The 19403-nt window shown below is 36.5% G+C and overlaps 2 protein-coding genes across 2 annotated transcripts; one reads left to right on the plus strand and one right to left on the minus strand.

The window, feature by feature from the left end:
* Positions 1 to 5411: 5411 nt before the first annotated feature.
* Positions 5412 to 6629, plus strand: LOC126832674 (FMRFamide receptor-like). Its single transcript, XM_050563542.2, has one exon. The coding sequence runs from the start codon at positions 5432 to 5434 to the stop codon at positions 6626 to 6628; it is 1197 nt and encodes a 398-aa protein (XP_050419499.1). The 5' UTR covers positions 5412 to 5431; the 3' UTR covers position 6629.
* A 3301-nt stretch (positions 6630 to 9930) lies between these two features.
* Positions 9931 to 13122, minus strand: LOC126807691 (toll-like receptor 4). Its single transcript, XM_050532440.2, has 2 exons — positions 12588 to 13122; positions 9931 to 12317 (listed from the first exon to the last, which is right to left on the minus strand). Exons 1-2 carry the CDS (start codon positions 13120 to 13122, stop codon positions 10525 to 10527), a joined length of 2328 nt encoding a protein of 775 aa, XP_050388397.2. The 3' UTR covers positions 9931 to 10524.
* Positions 13123 to 19403: the final 6281 nt, after the last annotated feature.

Consider the following 19403-nt stretch of genomic DNA (forward strand, 5'->3'; position numbering starts at 1 on the left):
GTTGCATGTTTATTTCCAGTTTGTGTATCTCAAATTTTCCAGGACGAGCCTCATACCCGCTTTTGAGCAAGGGGTTGCCACATGTTGCTCCATCTGTGGTAGAAGGCGTTTATCCCAACGGAAATTTTCCAGGACGAACCTCATATCCGCTTAAGAGCAAGGGGTTGCCACATGTTGCTCCATCTGTGGTAGAATGCGTTTATCCCAACGAAATTTGGGGAAAAGTTAAAGCCGTTCAAAAAGACGAGAATTAACATTAAATTCAATGGGAAGATAAAAGGTGATCCGTGGTCATATCTAATAGTGAGGTAGCCACCTTTATCGAGTCACCCAATACACATAAGCCAATCTGGCCATAGAGAGAGAGAGAGAAATGGGGTTTAACGTCCACTCGACACAAACTAGGTCATTTCGGGACTAACATATGGTTTAATTTTATTTACATAATTCGCTTGCGCGTAGGGGTCTTTAGCAGTGGGAGGAAACCGGAGGACCCGGAGAAAACCCACGAGGTTGGACAGGCGACCCTACTTCTTGCCACGTACAACCGGGGATTCGAAACCACGCCAGTCGACTCAATGACAGACTTTATGATACAGCGCGCGCACGCTAACCATTCAGCCATCCAACCCCCCCAATCTGGCCATTGTTTTCAAGCATCTCATTATGTTAAACAGCAACGTCCAGGAATGGCAAAACAAGCGACGTCTTTGCCTTTGCATTAACATAGACTCTATGACTGAAATGTCCCTTTAAAGATAAATCCTTTATCATTGATGGCGTGACTTTCGTACTAAAATCTTACAGAAGAATTATATTTTATGACACGAACAAAGATGGGATACTGATCTGACTATTTTGTCGCCTTTTTTAAAAACGATAATATGCTTACAATGTATCAGTTAAACTGTATTCCAATAGAACATAATATAGAAAATAGCTAATGTCCTACTTTATAGCAGGATTTAATATAAGGATAAGAAGCCAGTTGAAAGGAAAAGTCCTTGATAATTACGAACGATAAACATGGAATCCATTATCATGAGCGTACGCGCGCGATGACTGTTAGGGGGCGGTGTGTGTGTGGGTGGGTGGGGACGGTGTGTGTGTGTGTGTGGGTGGGGTGTGTGTATGGGTGGGGGCGGTGTGTGTGTGTGGGTGGGGCGTGGGTGGGAGGGGAACCCGTAATGCCCGAAAATATTTCGGGTTACCGTAATTCCAGCCCGTGAATAAAAAGACTTCAAAGTAGTCTAACATAGGTGGCTGACTCGAATTCCAACCAACCAATCAATCGTTTACAGTCCACGAAGATAGGATCGTCGGGAGAAAATTTTGAAGATTTAACTGCCGCAAACGCGTTTTCCTGCTATTACAGCCCGTGAACACAGCAACTTCAATTTGTTCCAATATAGCCTACCTTAGGTGGAACGCCCTGAATCCCAAACAACCAATCAATCTGTGTAGGGTATGGGGGCATCGCCCTCCCGGAGAAAATTTTGAAAATTTAACTGCGTTTTTCTGCTATTCAAAGTTTTCCAATGGTTTTGTAACCGAAACCCCACTCTATGCCGACCCGAATTCCTACCACACTGTCGGGGCTGCATTCACAAATAATAATCGATGCCCGAAAAGAGAAATTCCCACAAAGTTGAGTGGCTCCAGACATAATGTTTTAATCCATACACTGTTAAAAATAATAAAGTAGTTTACAGCGATTCGGATGGAAACTAGTTGCCACCTAAATAGGGGTAACTCCTAGCCTTTATAAGTGGTGTAAGCCGATAACATCCAACTAGTGTAGAACATTACACCAATTCAGGTGGAAACTAGTTGCCACTTTCAGTAGTGTAACCTGCCTGATGCACCCAGACAGTGTAATGTTACACTTAAATATATAGTTTACAGCCGTGGGTGTAGATTAAGCATTACCCCTCAAGGATGTTTTGTAAGTTACGCTTCCACTGTAATCATTACACCAACGCGGGTGTAATTTGTTTTGTTGGATATTTATTTCAAGCCCACGACTTCTAATTTCAGAATACTTGAAATTTCCTATAGGTCTCTATAATAATTAGTATGGGGCGTTTAGCCCGACGCAGATTAAACATACTTTTACGACATTAAATTGACAAACACCCATCAGACTGATTCAAATTCAACTGCTTTTGGGCAATTAGACAATCTGTATCAATTTACAATGACTATAAATCATGAGGAAAAATCAATACACATATCCTTACAACTGAAATTTTCAGTGAATTCCCTTTACATTATCTAGTTTTTAACTATTATAGTGAGAACTGCCAACCCTTTATCTAATCTCCCATAATGTATCTTTAACTGTGTAGCCAATTCATTAAAAATTCGCGGTATTCAATTAAAAGAAAAGTAAAACTAGTCCTTTATTAGATTTCGGTCACTTTATTTTGCCAAGTAGATGAAATAACAATTTTTGTTTTCACTTTACCCGCCTGCCCCCTGGCTCGTAGTGTTAGTGTAACACTACTATTGTGGCACACAGGACGGTAATGACTTTAAATTCCATTAGATTTAAACTACAAAGAACCCGTAAGTTGAAATGTTCATTGAATACATACATGTGTATTTAATATAATCGCACGCTTTCTAATCCCCTCAATAACAAAAACATTAAAATAAATATTGTCTCCGATTAAATTTATTCTTGTAATGCATTAGAGATGAAAAGATATCAAATATGATTAAATCATACTTTTGAAACAAAGTCGGTGTTAGTATGATTAGAGAGTTCAAACCGTCCATGTATTTTTTTAACAATCCTTTTTTTTAGCCCAAAGAATCGCAATTACCGATGAGCAATTACCCAAGGTACAGGCATGCCAGGTTTCAGTACGAACGTACCCGTATTGGCATAGCCTTGGGTTTTCTTTTTTAAGAGGTCGTCAATAGCAAAAGAAGAATATTAACAAGTGGTTAAAGAACTAGTTTCTGGTTTAAATATCTTCCAAGACGTCATTGTGATGTACACGATTAATCTAACAGTCCATGAGTAGTACGTGATCGTTTTAGTAGTTTCCAGTAGTTTATAGAACGCTTGCTTTCACAGATCGTGATTTCGTTTACTGTACTACTGCAACCCTTTGGAAATAAGGTTTCCAGCTTGATTTCAATGTGATGCCACATAATTTGTTTATATCGACAAAATATAACTAAAGTGTAAAAAAGTGTAGATTTTTGAATAAGCTTGTTGCAAATAATGTGTTCAAACGCATTTATCAGGTAATTATCTTGGAAAGAAAATACAGCAAGCCCTAGCTGATCCCTTAACTTCTTTGCTCATGACATCATTTTTGTCTCAAAATTATCACTAAGGGGTCGTATTAGGTGAGTCTCAAGTTTATATCTCGGTGTATGTGATCATTTTCTTGGTAATGCTAGGTTCTCTCTGCCGTGCAATGCCTTACGAACGCAACGCTTGGCCATTCGTAACTATTGCTGACAAGGGGGAACAGACTTGAAAATCCGAGGCTTTTAAAAATTATTAAGGTATATTGTATTGCATAAAGTGCAAAATAAGAGTGTGCTTACGATCTTCAAAATACCTGATAGCCCAATGTGTTTTTCAGCGGTAATGCCTGACCTTTAAGAACACGTCGTGTAGTATAGGCCAACGCCATAGGGAAACTCATTTCCAGGCGCCATTTTGTGTTCCAAATAATGCCACAAAAACCATGACGTCCTACAGCTTTACTTAACGTTACAAAACGTTTCATTTACTTCTTGCAGTTTTATAGGTGGGGAGGAATAACGTTTTATAAATTGCCAAAAAAACAAAACAAAAACAATGCAGTTTGGTTCAATGATAAATATGTCAGACAAAATCATATTCAAATTCAGCCAAGGCAAACTGACGTAATTAACATAATTCAGTATGGCGTTCTTCAATAATTTTCGGAGAGCGATATCTTTTAATCAGAGTTTTTTAGTCGTGGGATAATGAATAATTTATTTTTAAATTCTCCAAACACAGAGCAATTATGCAAGCGAAATTTGCCGAAAAATCGAATTTGACAAACATGAATTAAAAAAATGTATTTTTCATATTGTTTCCGGCATTTCTTTCAAAATGGTTAATATAATGCAATTAAAAAAACCCCCAAAAAACACATTAATTTGGTAATAAAAGGGCAGCGATAATCTCGTAAGATCTGACTTTTCCTATGTCTTTTATATGGTCTTCGATATCTGAATATCTAAATTTCGGAAATCCAAAATGGCAGTAACACAAATCGGCAGATATTATTTAAATCGTCATTTTTTCTAGTTGGATATTACTTGTAACATGTCATTTCTCGATGTCACCGGGTTCAATACTGATCTCAAAAATGAATCTATGATGGCAGAAATTCAAAATGACCGGCAAAATTTAATACATACACAGCTTTGGTATACACTCAGCAAACCTCGGCAGATTCCGTAACTCTACATCTAGCCTCGGCTGTATGCCGGTAAGTGACATGTACCTACGCCTATACAATTGCGATACGGCACCGGTTTACTTATTAGGAAAAACTTGCCGCTTTTAAAAAGGAGTTATCAAAATTGCGTCCTTCGAAGCGTGTGTAGAATTTTCGGTGCAAAGTTGTTACTTGTTGGAAGAAAATCGGATAAACTTGAAAGAAAAACAGCTTCAGACTTTGTATGATAAAACATTCTTCAAAGGCGTCGTCATGGGCAACGTCGTTGGTAATCCGGGAACTTAAAAGTAGTTCCAATGGCGGACTTCGTCATACATCCGGGGCTAGATGTAGGGTACTGGAATCTGCTGAGGTTTGCGTGTGTAGAATTTTCGGTGCAAAGTTGTTACTTGTTGGAAGAAAATCGGATAAACCTGAAAGAAAAACAGCTTCAGACTTTGAAATATTTGTATGATAAAACATTCTTCAAAGGCGTCGTCATAGGCAACGTCGTTGGTAAACCGGGAACTTAAAAGTAGTTCCAATGGCGGACTTCGTCATACATCCGGGGCTAGATGTATGGTACTGGAATCTGCTGAGGTTTGCCGAGTGCTTTGGTATAGGCCTACCTGTGACGTCATACGGCGTCGATAACACGTGCTTTGTTTACATGGGACGTCGTAACACAAACTGGTCCAGCCTGAAGGTGCCATTTACTCATTTTCACCTTGGCGTACTATTGTATATAACAAAGCTTTGTTGTACTTGTATTACTAACTTGATCTTATTTTATATATTCTTATCTTATATTTCAGATAGAAAGCCGCAAGGACATTACCCCAGTTCATCAGACGATATAAAATTACAGGAAAACAATTAACCTAATTGTCTAGCTATCATTTAATTTAATTTAATTTTAATTTCATTCCAAGAAGTAAAGAGTGGACATATACACATATGCAACAGCCATTAAAGGCGTGGTAGCTTCTCTGAGGATGGCAACTATTTTTAATGATGTCATTGACAATCTGTGGGTCAATGTAAGTGAAGTTGTGTCCCATTCACCAGTTCAACTAAGAGTAGTGAATATTACACATTTTCAGGAATATCAAATAGCAGAACAAATCATTCATTACATTTCACCAGTGCTTTCGATATGTGGAATTATTGGGAATACACTTACACTATTAGTACTAGTGACGTCATCATTTCGGAAATCAGTTACGTGTTGGTATATGACTATTATCGCTGTGCTCGACACTATAGCCTTAATATTTCAGTTGGTTTGGTATTTCATTCGACCTAAAGTTAAACCCGACCTTTTTACTGGAAGAGCCTGTGCAATTATGTACGCCATTTTCTTTTTTGCCATTCATTACAATGTGTTTCTGTTAGTTGCCATGACAATTCAGCGATACATAGTAGTTCGTTTTCCACTTCGTGCCCAAAAGTTAGTAAACAAAAAACGCACTATTTACGTTATAGTAGCGCTGGGATTATTATCTCTTGTAATAAACGCACATCACCTGTTCACGAGAAAACCAATCACCAGTCTAGAGACTGGATTAATCATGTGTACAGCAGACGTGAACAGTGAAACATTTATAAAATTTGTGTGGCCTTTGATGGATGCCATTTTGTATGGATTCGCGCCACTTTTCTGCCTGACTGTGTTCAACGTTCTTATTGTCAGGCAATTGCGTCATGCCGGCAGACGACATCGTGAAATGGTTGGAAGCGGTAGTCAGAAAGATAGTGGTTGTTTTACGAGCAGTCAAGCACAGGTCACGCTTATGCTCCTACTTGTGTCAGCGTCCTTTATGGTGTTTGTTACGCCAATTGCCTTAACGGTTGTGATCGAAAGATATGCGTTGCGTCTCACAACACCCCATGACAGAGCAACGCATTATCTAGTTCGCGTCATAGCTAGCATATTAATGTTTACAAACCACTCACTCAATTTTGTACTTTATTGTTTAAGTGGTAGAAAGTTCCGAGCCGCCATTTGGGCAGTGTTCATTTGTAGCCAATCAGGTAATAATAACAAATTTGAAATCACGCCTTTAGCGTCCGTTAGAAAAGAGAATAGTCATATTTTAGCACAGATTGTGGAATCTATAAGTGACGAGGATAACGTTTCGTTGCCAGGCAACGTTACGTCAGAGTACCCAGATAATTTACAGATGTTATGAATTAAAGGGACGATTTTATGAAAGAAAATTTGTTTCATTGGGATTTAAATAAACAAGTGTTAGTTTATTACATCTTTAATGTGCCTATAAATGTTTAACAAAAATATAGGTTCTGCTTTTGATGACATTTATATATTGTTTTGATATAGCTGTATTGTATGGCAGATAGTAGATTCTGTTTAGAAATCCAGCGGAAGATCGGTTCCGAGAGTGCATTTGTCGTCTTCTTAATCTAAACATAACCCAAGAGATCCTCGTTTAAATATTCAATATTAATTTTGTAGACACACAAATACACGTGCATACATATTTCTCAGTAATTTAAGACAAATACACATCGCACTGCTCACATTGGCTGCTACAGATATAAATGAAATGAAATGGGGTTGACGTCCTACTTTTCTATTCAATCAGGGCTAATGAAGACGAACCAGGGGAGGATTGGGCCACCCGAAGGGCCGGTCGGAAAAAAATGAAAAAAATAATTTTGTCCAATTCGTCTATAAAACCTTATTCTGCTGAACATTATATGGGGTGGGTGTGTGTGTGTGTGTGTGGGGGGGGGGGGGGGGGGTATTGGACCGGCCATGGAGCGATGATGATCATGTTGTATGTGGCCGGTGGCTTTAACGGGCCGTCACGCCATCACTGGAGTCTGGAATGGGCTGGTGTAATATACTTTCGGGGCCGGGTGTGCTGGGGGTGGGCCGGAATTCGGAATCCTGCATAATATGACGATATGATAATTTCACAGGTTGATGGTTGTAAATTACTTGCAGGTCGGGGTTTTGGCCTAAATTAATCGATTTATGAGATATAATATTTGAAAGAGATTATAATCAGATATGCCACCAAATCGCATATTTGGGGTTTATTTTTCAAAATTTTCCAGGGGGAGAGCCCCCGGACCACCCGTCCGGGCTCCGCGGTCAGTAAAAGGGGTCGCTCCGACACGGAAGCCCGGGCCGGTTCCTGGCCACAATCCGCCCCTGAGACGAACGAATATATGTTGTCCCTTGCGAGGCCAACTGTCCTGCACCACTGACAATGGGGAACCATACCTGAAAATCCCGATGAACTTTCTCAGCCAAAGCAAGAATAGGACACAGGACCTCCAGGTTAGTAAGCCAACGTCTTATTCACTGAACCACCATGGTCCCCGCAGGTAAAAGATCCCGTGACAAGTGGAATTCAACGTACAACTTTCTTCATCATTCCGGTTTGTGTAGAATAATAGGACGTTAAACCGTATTTCATTTAATTTCATATGAAATTAAAAATGCATTATGTAAGATTTAGATAAAGAGCTGACACTTCTTGCCATAATAGTTCCAAAATTAATTAGTTCATTCTGAGCGATGTTATGATTGTTTGATTTTTGACATAGATTGATAATTATCGCAGCAACGTTACTTGTTAATCGTGACTCAGTCTCGCTTCTCCATTTTTAAATTAAATCATTAAATGGCAATCGTATTTTAATCCGCAATCCGATGTCCCAGAGAGGTGATTATAGACTACAATATTTTATATAACATTTGCAGCCAAAATAAGAACCTGTGATAGGCAGATTTAGCTCTTACATAATGCATCTTTAAACTGGATGTTTTATGTTTGGGATAAAGCACGAGACTGAGGTTATGCTGGGGAAAAAAGAGTGAAGAAAATAACCCAAGAGAAAGGAAAACCGAGGACTTTATCTTGCTTATAAACCGTCTATGTTTACATGTTCGTAATATGGGATATCCCAGAATTCCATTAAGAAAACCCTTATATCATGTTCCCTTACGGGAAAAAAGCCTACCTTGGAAGAATAACCCGTTACAGGCTTGAAGAAAAACTTTCAGAAGAATAACCCCAAATTCCCCTGTATATATCCAAAGCCGCTCCCGACTTTCAGATCGCAAGTTATTCCGGGCATAGAATATACCCCAAAGATCAAAGAGATTTTCCGTTATAGGTGTATAATTCCCTTTAATACCTAACATTAAATATTGTCCCTGAACGTCATTTGAGGTAGACAACAATACATGTATTGTGAATGTTGAACCTGTTTAATTCCGTTCTATATTTACAAAGATGTAATAGAAAAATGTTCGCTTTTCACTATTTAACACACCTTTCAGCAGATATAAACGGGATATGGTAAAAACAACCAATCCCTACTATAATCTTTTATAAAATCCTTTAATGGTTATTTCTTAATCCTGGGAATTATCTAACGGTGACATGTTTTAAATATTGTTTAATGTTAAATAATCAATTTAAGTATATTTTAGCGTGAATTCGATCAGCGGTTTTAAAGAAGAGGCATTATGACGTTAACTGAAAAAATAAATGTTATGAATTTCATAAAATAGCCTTGGATTTACTAATTATTGAAAATCAAAGCTGTAGCATACCCAGTTTCTAACCTTCTTAAAAATGTGAAACTTTACAAATCTAAATCTCAGGAATGGATTGGCATATTTGTCTAAATTTTTGTAAACAATAATGTTATCTGAATATATCCCAATCCCATTAGGCTTTATATAAAAATGAAGTCATATAGAAAGATATCTACACAAAGCGACTGCATAATACACCCACACTGAATTGTGAACATATAAAACCATTTTTGTTGTCGGCTGGCAAAGAAGGGCAATGTGAGTGCCTCTTTAAGCTTTCCTTGCGAGGTCATCTCCGCCCAGTTACCCTTGGGATTTCTATGAGCGAGTTCACCATGCTATATTTAAAGTATTGCACTCCCTATTATTTGTTCAGTTGAAATTTTTGTTTGCATAATTTGAAATCTCATATTGTGTTGAAAATCAGTATATTCTGAAATAACATCCCTTTGCCGATCTCTAAAACAGATAAATGGTATTTGTATTTACATTTGGGCGTTGTATTGCAGATTTAAAAGAATTAATAGTTTAGAGACACAGTAAACACTATGATTTACACTTTCCGGTCACGTGATTAAATGACACGGTGTGTTATTAGCCTACCCCGTTAAAGTCGTTCATATGATTAAACGAGTGTATGCATAACGTCTCAATAAACAGTATATCTATGTAGTAAGCTAAGCTTAAAATTAATTCTGTTAATGTAGCTACTGCCGATTTATTGATATAATCTAAAATATGAATAAAGGCATATAACAAACAATATAAATAAAGGCATACAATATAAATAAAAGCATATAACAAACAATATAAATAAAGACATATAACAAACAATATAAATAAAGGCATATAACCAAAATTATAAATAAAAGGAACTGATAATAAAACATTAGGTCATTTGTGGCAAGATGACAATTTGCAAGTGAAAAGAAAACTTAGTTAATTAGATGATAATGACTCGAAATGCAGGATTTACAAAGATGATAATATAGACTAGTTATTGTATCTAAAAGGACGACTTATGAACATTAAATATATATATACATTATTTGATTGGCTGTATTTACTAAATTTAAGATGATACAAAATATACCCGACAACCAAGTGAGTAAATCATAATGTAACGATAAAATACATTTATTTCTCTACATAAAATAAAATGTTTCAGCCACGAAATGAAATGACACATCGCTTGTCCAGCAGAGCGTTATAATAGAGCATGAAAAGCATAGCCAATAACAAACACAAATAAACACCTTAGGGAAATTCCCGCTAAGAGGACTAGACTTGCGTGGGAGTGGATTGAATCTGTGCAATCGAAGTTAAATCTCTGCAAAATTTGTACTTTTAGCTCAACACATTCACACTAAGGAGAAACAAATTCGAATACATAAAGGCATAAATAAATAAATAAATAAATAAATAGACCTACTGCATTATCAATACCTGCCACCATTCTACATCACAGTTACTCTGAAAGCCAAAATGTTCAGTTTGCTGTTCACTTCTTCAGTCGGCAATTATGGACCGTCTCAGATTGGCCCAAAATACAACACTACCTTCCGGGTCGTCTGTATAGTCTATATAAGAATCTGCTCTCATCGACTGGACCAGAGCCTCAGGTAACTCATTGACAGGAATACGTTCACATACAATAACAGTAATTACATTCCGCCCAGTGCTGATACTCTCAACTTTAGCCATATTCAACTCATAAATACACCAGTAACTATTAAGAAAATTTTTCGTCAAGAGGATGAGGGTCTTCTTGCTGTTTCTTACTGCGCTCAAAATGTTGGCCGCTATATCCTCTCCAGGTAGAAAATCTCTGTGATGAATACAAAGATTCAGTCCATGTTCTGTTTCCAGCTTCTGTCTCATGTCCTGGGTAACCAACAGACGATCCTCGTCAGCATAAGATACGAAAGCGTGATATTCAAACTGGGTGTTTTCGTTATCAACGAGGGGGAATGCTCTATGGTATCTATTTCTGGTTAAATAGTAAAGATATCTTAACTTCCACCGATAGCGATATATCAAACTTCCAATCAAAACACTGGCTATAACAAACAAGCTCCCAGTCAAAATTATTACCATAACTGACAACGAAGCACACTGTCGCTCCAACTGGATGATGATTGCATCTAAGTTGGACAGAATCAGTTCTTTCTTCTTATTATCTTCGCATTTGTAATCATCGCGTCTGACAAAAATTGTCGTGTTGGATTTCATCCATTTTAGAAAAGGTAAGGTCTCACAGGTGCACTGTAATGTCTGCCCCGATAGATCCACCGTTAATTGTTTATTATCATCGTACTGGCGATCTCCATAGTTTCTAAATTGCACTGGTAGACTTGTCATTTGATTTGAGGACAGATCAATGTATCGAAGATCTTTCATGTGATCAATGTCCAAGGTCCACACCTTCAGGATATTTTTGGATAAATCCAGCTTTTGAAGATTAACTTGTCCACGTAGCAGTGCCGACGGAAGTGTTCTAATTTTGTTCTCAGAAATATCTAAAGTTTCCAGAGCTTGTAATTTATGAAATATATTTCCTTTTACATCAGCCTCGAAAACAGCTGCTAGAAAATTAGACGCAACAAACAGCTTTCGAAGTCCGGGAAAACTATCAAAGAATGTTTCCTTAATGTAGTCGCAAAAGTTGTTTGAAAGAATTAGCCATTCCAGTTTGGTCACTCCCTGTACTGGTCCTACCCATCTATTAAAAACATTGCCGGATACGTCAATCAATTTACATGTGTTATTTCCAAAGCGCATATTCGGGATTGGAAAATTGAGAAAAGACTTGCTAACATTTACATATTCTAGGTTCGGTGGAACTTTAATAGTGAAATTCTTTAGATTAAAAGAAAGACTACTCAGAGCAGGAGTATGTGGGTCATTCTTAATTTCTAAACGTTTGTGAACAGGCAGTGAGGATATATTGCTTTGATTATTTTTAAAAGGGTCTATACTGGATACATTCATTTTTTGGCAGAATGTGCTCTCGTGATCTCTGGATTTTGAAAAGGAGGAAACATAGCGGGAAGACTGAGGTTTATGACGGGATTCTGGGTCATGTGAGCTGTATTGTTGACTTGTATCTGCACAGACGAGATTTTTCATGTTCTCGAGTGCAAGTAAGTACCACCCATATGTTGGTCTATTATCTAGCACGCTAATTACTCGTAGAGTTGGGGGCAAAAGTGGGATCGCCTCTAGTTCTATTAGTTCGAACCTGTTATGATCTAAATAAAGTTCCGTTATATTGAGATGCTTTATTTGGTTCACGTTTAAACCTGTTATTACGATTCCAACTGCAAAAGGATCAACAATACTACTGAGGTCAAGAACTCGAAAATCTGGAGATTTTAACGAATGTAGAGCCCCAAAGGCTCTGTCAAACCCTAAGTTAGTGTTGAACGACATATCCAGCAAACGCAACTGGGTGAAAACGGCAAACGAAGAGTTGTGAATAAGGCGAAGGTGGCATTGACTTAATATTAATTCATGTATATGGGATACTGGGGCAAATGTATTGTTATATATATTCCATGTTTGACAATTGCCAGAAAAATTGAGATGAAGCAAATTTGTGAGACTAGAGAAGCCTTCACCCAGATTCAGATTTGGTATACCATCAATATACAACTCCTGGAGAGATTTTAAGTGACGAATTGCTCTGTCAGGATAGGACTCGTTTATGGTGCTCAAAATCAGATTAGACGATAAGTCCAGATTTTCTAAGTTAACCAGTGGTTTAAATACGTCCTCGGGATAACTCTTGCTAAATTCCATACTGTTGTGCTGAAGGTTTAGTGTTATCAAAGTTTCCAACCCATAAAAAGAATTTCGACTGAGATTACTTATTTTATTGTTCGAAATATCTAGACTGACAAGACTAGTTTGATCAAAGATATAATCCGGAATTTCGTCTATATTGTTATCTTTGAGAATAAGAATGGTAGTGTTAGGTGGAATATTAGGCGGTATAACTGTCAGACTTTTATTGGTGCAGTCTATGGTTAGCTCTTGACAAACACAAATTTCGCAGATGTCATGATGAGAACTGATTACAGATTCACCAACCATCAATACAAGCATAGTGACCTTTAACAACGACATCCTGAAAACAAACACAACAATAGTCACATTAAATACAATGAAAACTTGCTTTAAGTATGATATTTACTTACTGCACTAAGGTTTACACGAGTTCTTGTCATTGAGGATAACTGGTCTTAAGTATACAGTGAAACGGTAGTGTAATAGTATGTGACAACGCGGTATCAGACGTTATTGTAGTAATTCGTATCCAGTAATAGTATTAATAAAACCATAGTGGTTTTCTTAAATGCCGTTTTCAGTTTAGGCATCAAATTATCATTTTAGATCTTAGAATGTATGTAATTTGTGTTTCTGTTATCAATGCATCGTTTCGCTTTATTTTCGTTCTATCAACCGACGAAGAAAAACTCGAAAATTGAATTAGAGGCCGCGTAAATAGTCACAGGACTTCCGAAATTCAATATTAGACAGCGCGTTTCTCTGAATCTGGTTGGAACAAATTTTCTGATCGCAAGGGTATTAATAACGCACCTTAATAACAACTAAAAATTACTAGAAAATTCAATTAGAGGCCGTAAGAGTAGTCACCGGAGTTCCAAAATTCAGTAGTAGAGTAGCGCTTTACTATGAATCTGGTTGAAACAAACTTTCTGAACGAGGGGGTAAGAATACCGCACCTCAACTAGAAATTACCCATGCCTTTGAAAGCAATACACATAGATACAACTTAAGAAATAGTGATCACATTTCCCCACCCCACTGTGGAACTTTATTATATAAAAAATCTTTGTGTCCATCAACAATTCAGGACTGGAACTTATTGGATTCTTCAACAAAGAAAATAGAAAATATCAAACTTTTTAAAGACACTAAAAACCCCGCGATAATAGAAAATTGAGTATTTTACAGACAAAACTACATCGTGGGTGCAGTTCCCTTAACTCAGATCTGTTCTGGATAAACTTAACGGAAAATATTCATTTACTATTTGGTTTTTTTGAAATATGTAAATTTTAGCTTTTTGTCAGTTGGGAATATGTAGCTTGCGAAATTGAATAGTATATTCGGGTCAAGATATACGACACAAATCACAACTGCTTTAGGCGGAGATCCCCTCCCCCACCACCGACCCCCCACCCACACCCTCTCTCCCTCTCTCACCCCAGTCAAATATCCTGCGTTAATCACTGTAAATATCCCGTTGGTTCGAATGAATCAACGGGGGTAAACATATTTAGTACTAAATATGTAATTATGGCACATCACACGTATGTATGGTGAGTGGTTTGTTCACGGCGACAGTATTAATAGAACATTTTAGTCACGATTCAAACTTTTATCGCTACGTTTCTTTTTCTTTCATAATAGTGTACTACGTCTTCTATAGTGTCTAGATCAATATAAAGTACAGCACACAATTGATGTTAATAATTGTGGTACGCACATGCTTAAAGGTAGAGATGACACCGCCATATTTCATACACTCTGGGGCCATAATTAAGAAAGTTAGGGTCCGATACGCGCAAGTATTAAGAGGAACCCAGACCTTTGGGATATAAACATATATTTTATAGCTTCATTAAAATCGGATAAACATTGTGACGTCTAGAGTGTCCACAACCTTTGTTAGGTTGAGGAAACCTGAGATTGCTTGGAAAATTGAAGAAATCAACGGTTCAAAACTTATTTTTAGAGCGAAAACACAATACAATACACAAGACGATGCACCTTACATATGGAAAAAGTATCGGTGTATACTTAATTATGACATCGACGAAAATGACCGGCCAAGATCTACACAATGTCAATCTCACAACCTTGGTATTACATACTTATACACTATTTGCGTAAGGGGAGCGGCCATTTTGTCGGGCAGTTTCGTTCCGATTTATGAACTCGGCCGTCATTGTGGTGTAACGGTGACATATTTAAACGTTGTTTTTTTTTTAAATCGGATAAAAATTGGACTTCCAGAGGGTTCCACAAGCTACAAAAAGGCTATTTTTCGTATAATCAGGACGGTCAGATATGCGCGAATATCGAACGGAACCACGAGCCTTGGGAGATAAACCTATATTTCAAATTTCGTCAAAATCGGTTAAAAATTTGACCTGTAGAGTGTCAACAAACAAAAAGTGTACGGACACACTGACGTACGGACACACACACACATACATGTTTATGATGTAAATCAAAGATTCTGACAGTCTGCCCCTAATCGAGGTCTGGATAAATATTGCATGTAACTTAAAAGCACCGTCATTTCTGAACTCTATTAAATCAAACAATTATGAAAAAATATAAATAATACCTTAATTTATTTGTATGCATTTGCCATTTTACAGAAGAAATGCCATCACACAGGGGGTTGCAAATAATTGGGGAAATCCGACCGACCGAGTCCCTATGCTAGTTACACCTGGCGTATGTTATGGAATGTAGGATGGGGAGATGATCGGAAGTGGGAGAATGAAGGCGGGATGGGGGTCGCACGAACTCTGTGATGCTCGTTTGTTGTAATATTACTTATAATCATGATAACATCAATATATGAATCCTCATTGAATGATTGTAATATTGTTTACAAGTTATTACTAACTTGAATTTTAAAAAAACTAACTTGAATCTTCAAGATACTTCCACTAACTTGGCACTAACTTGTATCATTTTTTAAAGTTTCAAGTTAATATCTTGAAATTTCTAGTTAATAACTTTGTAGTTAATATCTTGAAATTTCTAGTTAATGTCTTGAAATTTCAAGTTAATATTTTGACATTTCAAGTTAATATCTTGAAATATAAGATATTGGCTTAACCGTTCAAGATATTACCTAAACCGTTGAAGATATTAACTTGAACGCCTCAACTACTAACATTTTGAAATACCAAATTGAACTTAAACTTTAAAGATATAACCTAAACTTTTAAGATATTAACTTAAACCGAACTTTTAAGATATTAACTGAAGCTAAACTTTTAAGATATTAACTTAAACTTTTAAGATATTAACTTAAACTTTTAAGATATTAACTTTTAAGATATTTATTTAACCTTTATTTGACATTAACTTAAACTTGTAAGATATTAACTTAAACTTTGAAGATATTAACATAAACTTTTAAGATATTTAAAAATATATCCTCACGAAGAGATTTGTAGGGTAGATATTTCCAATAAAAGTGTTGGCAAATTTGGTATGTATGGAAAGTAGTGACGCCCAATCTTACTAGAAGAATACCCGATTCCCTGAAAACAGTCATGGGAAGGCATTGGGCAAAAATATCAGGGTATCAGTAGTATCACTGTCTGCCAGTTTGACTTAGGAAGCGGTTATTATTCTTGATCAAATGGTTAAGCGGTTTTGGGAACATTGAGGGGTTAAACGTACAACAGACTCAAACGGCGGAAAAAGAAGATGGCAGACGATAATCCAAATATTTACTTAGGCTTCAATATTTACGGTAAATGGGCAGAATAAGTAAGGACAAATATATGTTGAAAATGGGCCCTCCCCCAAAATCAAGTTACGTGACAAACATGGCTTCTAATCATCAAATCACCCAGTTTGTACATGGGAAGGCATCTTTAACTTAAAGGTACATTCCCGCGTACAAACTGGGTGATTTGATGATATATTTGGACTAAAAACATATTCAAACTAATTAATTTATTATAATTTTGCTTCAAATCCTTCCAAAAACATTGTAATTGCCAAGGAATACGTGACTTACCTCTCTCGGTACCTATAGGAACGGGTGCGAAGTCGGAGGAGAATTCATTGTATACACAAGACTGATGTTGTCTTTAATCGCTGACTATTTATTACAAAAATCGAATCCTAATTAAATTCTCGGATTATCCACCGCCCGCGTCTTTTTCCGTGATTTTTTTTCTCGGGAAGTGTTGTACGTCTAACTGTTCATAAAGTTTATCAACATGTACACCAAGCGGTCAATCTTCGCGTGAAACCTTCGACGTCACGCGTGCAGGTATTCCTAATCGTCGGGCTGTCGATTAGGGGAACTCTTTGTCCTGTATACGCTCCAGCATTTTTCTAGTAAGATTGGATATCTCTACTTTCCATATATACCAAAATTTCTATACTTTTATTGGAAATAATCACCCGATAAATACTTTTCTGGGAACCTATCTTTAAACTTTATTAACTGAAACTTTTAAGAAGATATTAACTTAAACGAGCTTAAATTTTTGCGATATTAAGTTAAACTTTCACGATATTAACTTACATTTTCAAGTTATAAACTTAAAGTTTTAATACATCAACTTTTACACTACTAACTTGAATTTTCAAGATACCAACTTGAATTTTCAAGATGCTAACTTGCATTTTCAAGATGCTAACTTACATTTGCAAGATATTTACTTGAATTAGCAAGATATTTACTTGAATTAGCAAGATACTAACTTGAATTATCAAAATATTAAATTGAATGTTCAAGATACTAACTTGAATGTTCAAGATATTAACTTGAATGTTCAAGATATTAACTTGAATTTTCAATCCGCTAACGTAGCAGTAGGCTCCCGTAGTTTTTCATATGCAAACAAGATAGTTTTAAACTAAAATTCCACTTTATAGAACAGCTGTTTATGAAACATTAATATCAAAACACTAACGACAATATTAAATCAATATAAATGTTAAACAGATTTTCATAACAAGACAAGTTTAAGTCTTAAGTATGTTTTTTTAACATAAAACTAAAAGTTAAGTCATACTTCTTGTATGAAATACACTGTTTAAGTTAAGCGTGGTAACTTTCACAGCTAGCAGTTATTTCCTATAGTATGTACAGAGCATACATGGGGACCTAGTATAACTTAAGATGTGTGGCTCAAAATGTTTAGAACATGAACAAATTTGGTAATTTGGAAAATGGCAGATCACTAACTGTATTTCACGAACTAATTGTCACTAGCTTAACACGTGCTAACAGGTGTCACCACTTGAACTTGCGCGAAATATTAATATTTCAATAGTTGCTTACTTATCATTTTATCCTTACTATTTCGGCAATAATCTTTTATGTTACGCCAGGTAAAAGTTCGAAAATTCAGTCAGAGTAATATAATGACTAGATGGTTGGATTTTAAATATCGAACCGGTTGAACACGGTTATCCTACACAGGTCATCGGGTGTTTTGTCAAATGTATGATAATAATAATAATGGTAAAACTCGCCTTATGTCATCCTCAGTTACCCAGTGTACTCATTCCGTTCTAATCCACTATACCCTGGGTTAATCTATGGGGGAGACACGTTTTCAAGTTATCCGCCCTTGATGATTGTGCTATTTTTATCGACCAATCCCATAAATTGTTATTTGAAAAGAAAGTTTGCAAAGGGAAGTAACTCTCATCGGACAATGTTAGCAGTTGGCCTATTCTAAATGCGTAATTATTAACAAACAATTTTATATTATGTTAATGAAAACCAGACGTTCATATAATAATGTAGGGTCATTAGTTTTATTTAGAATCCTTCGTTTATTCCCGGAATTTTATGTCCACGTGATATCGTAGACAAGTTATTGTGAATCAAATTGCCAAGTATAAGTTTAATAATAATAAACATAACAGAATGACATATTTCAGACAAAATACGAATAGTAATAATAATAACAAAAGTCAAACATATAGATGTTATAATATTTGAAATCAACAACACATACTACAGATTTTGATAATACGATTAAATATAATAAATTATAGATATATACATTATTTACATAAATCATTCAGTAAATGGACATGGATATGGTTATCTACCCTTATAAAACGAAGGCGAAACGATTGGTTTGTAAACTGTTTTCTGATTGGTTCGTAGACTGTAGCTACATTCTAGGCCAGGGCAGATAATTTGAAATCGTGGAAACCCTAGGGATTAACCCAGGGTATAGTGGAGTAGAACGGAATGAGTACACTGGGTAACCGAGGATGGCCTTATGTCGGCTCTATTAAGTTTAGATATATAGCAGAAATAACAACCTGTTTCTCCCGCGTGACCATATATGCTGTGTATGGTAGAAACAGATTAACCTACGACTTGATACTCTCGGTGCCCAATGAACAGTAACCGCGGACTACATACAGAAAATAATTTTTTTTTCAGACCACACACGAAAGATACACCCTAACTGCAGAATACCTACTAACGCGGAACACCTCAGATCAACCTGAAAATCAAATGGGATATTAAATCCGTGCTTCTGAACATCGTTATAGCCCAGGATTTAGTTCTACAAATTTTCGGTAGAACCGTGGACGTCCTCGGTTGACCCAGGTCCGCGATTAGA

The sequence above is a fragment of the Patella vulgata genome, chromosome 9, assembly GCF_932274485.2.
Source record: "Patella vulgata chromosome 9, xgPatVulg1.2, whole genome shotgun sequence".
NCBI classification, from domain to species: domain Eukaryota; kingdom Metazoa; phylum Mollusca; class Gastropoda; family Patellidae; genus Patella; species Patella vulgata.

Bases quoted from the DNA above. Each gene is read 5' to 3' on its own strand.
- LOC126832674 (XM_050563542.2), top strand. From the start codon at position 5,432: ATGGCAACTATTTTTAATGATGTCATTGACAATCTGTGGGTCAATGTA.
- LOC126807691 (XM_050532440.2), bottom strand. From the start codon at position 13,122: ATGCTTGTATTGATGGTTGGTGAATCTGTAATCAGTTCTCATCATGAC. The intron at 12,318-12,587 runs GCAATTGTCAAA...TCGTAATAACAG, and splicing joins GCTTCATCTCAATTTTTCTG to GTTTAAACGTGAACCAAATA.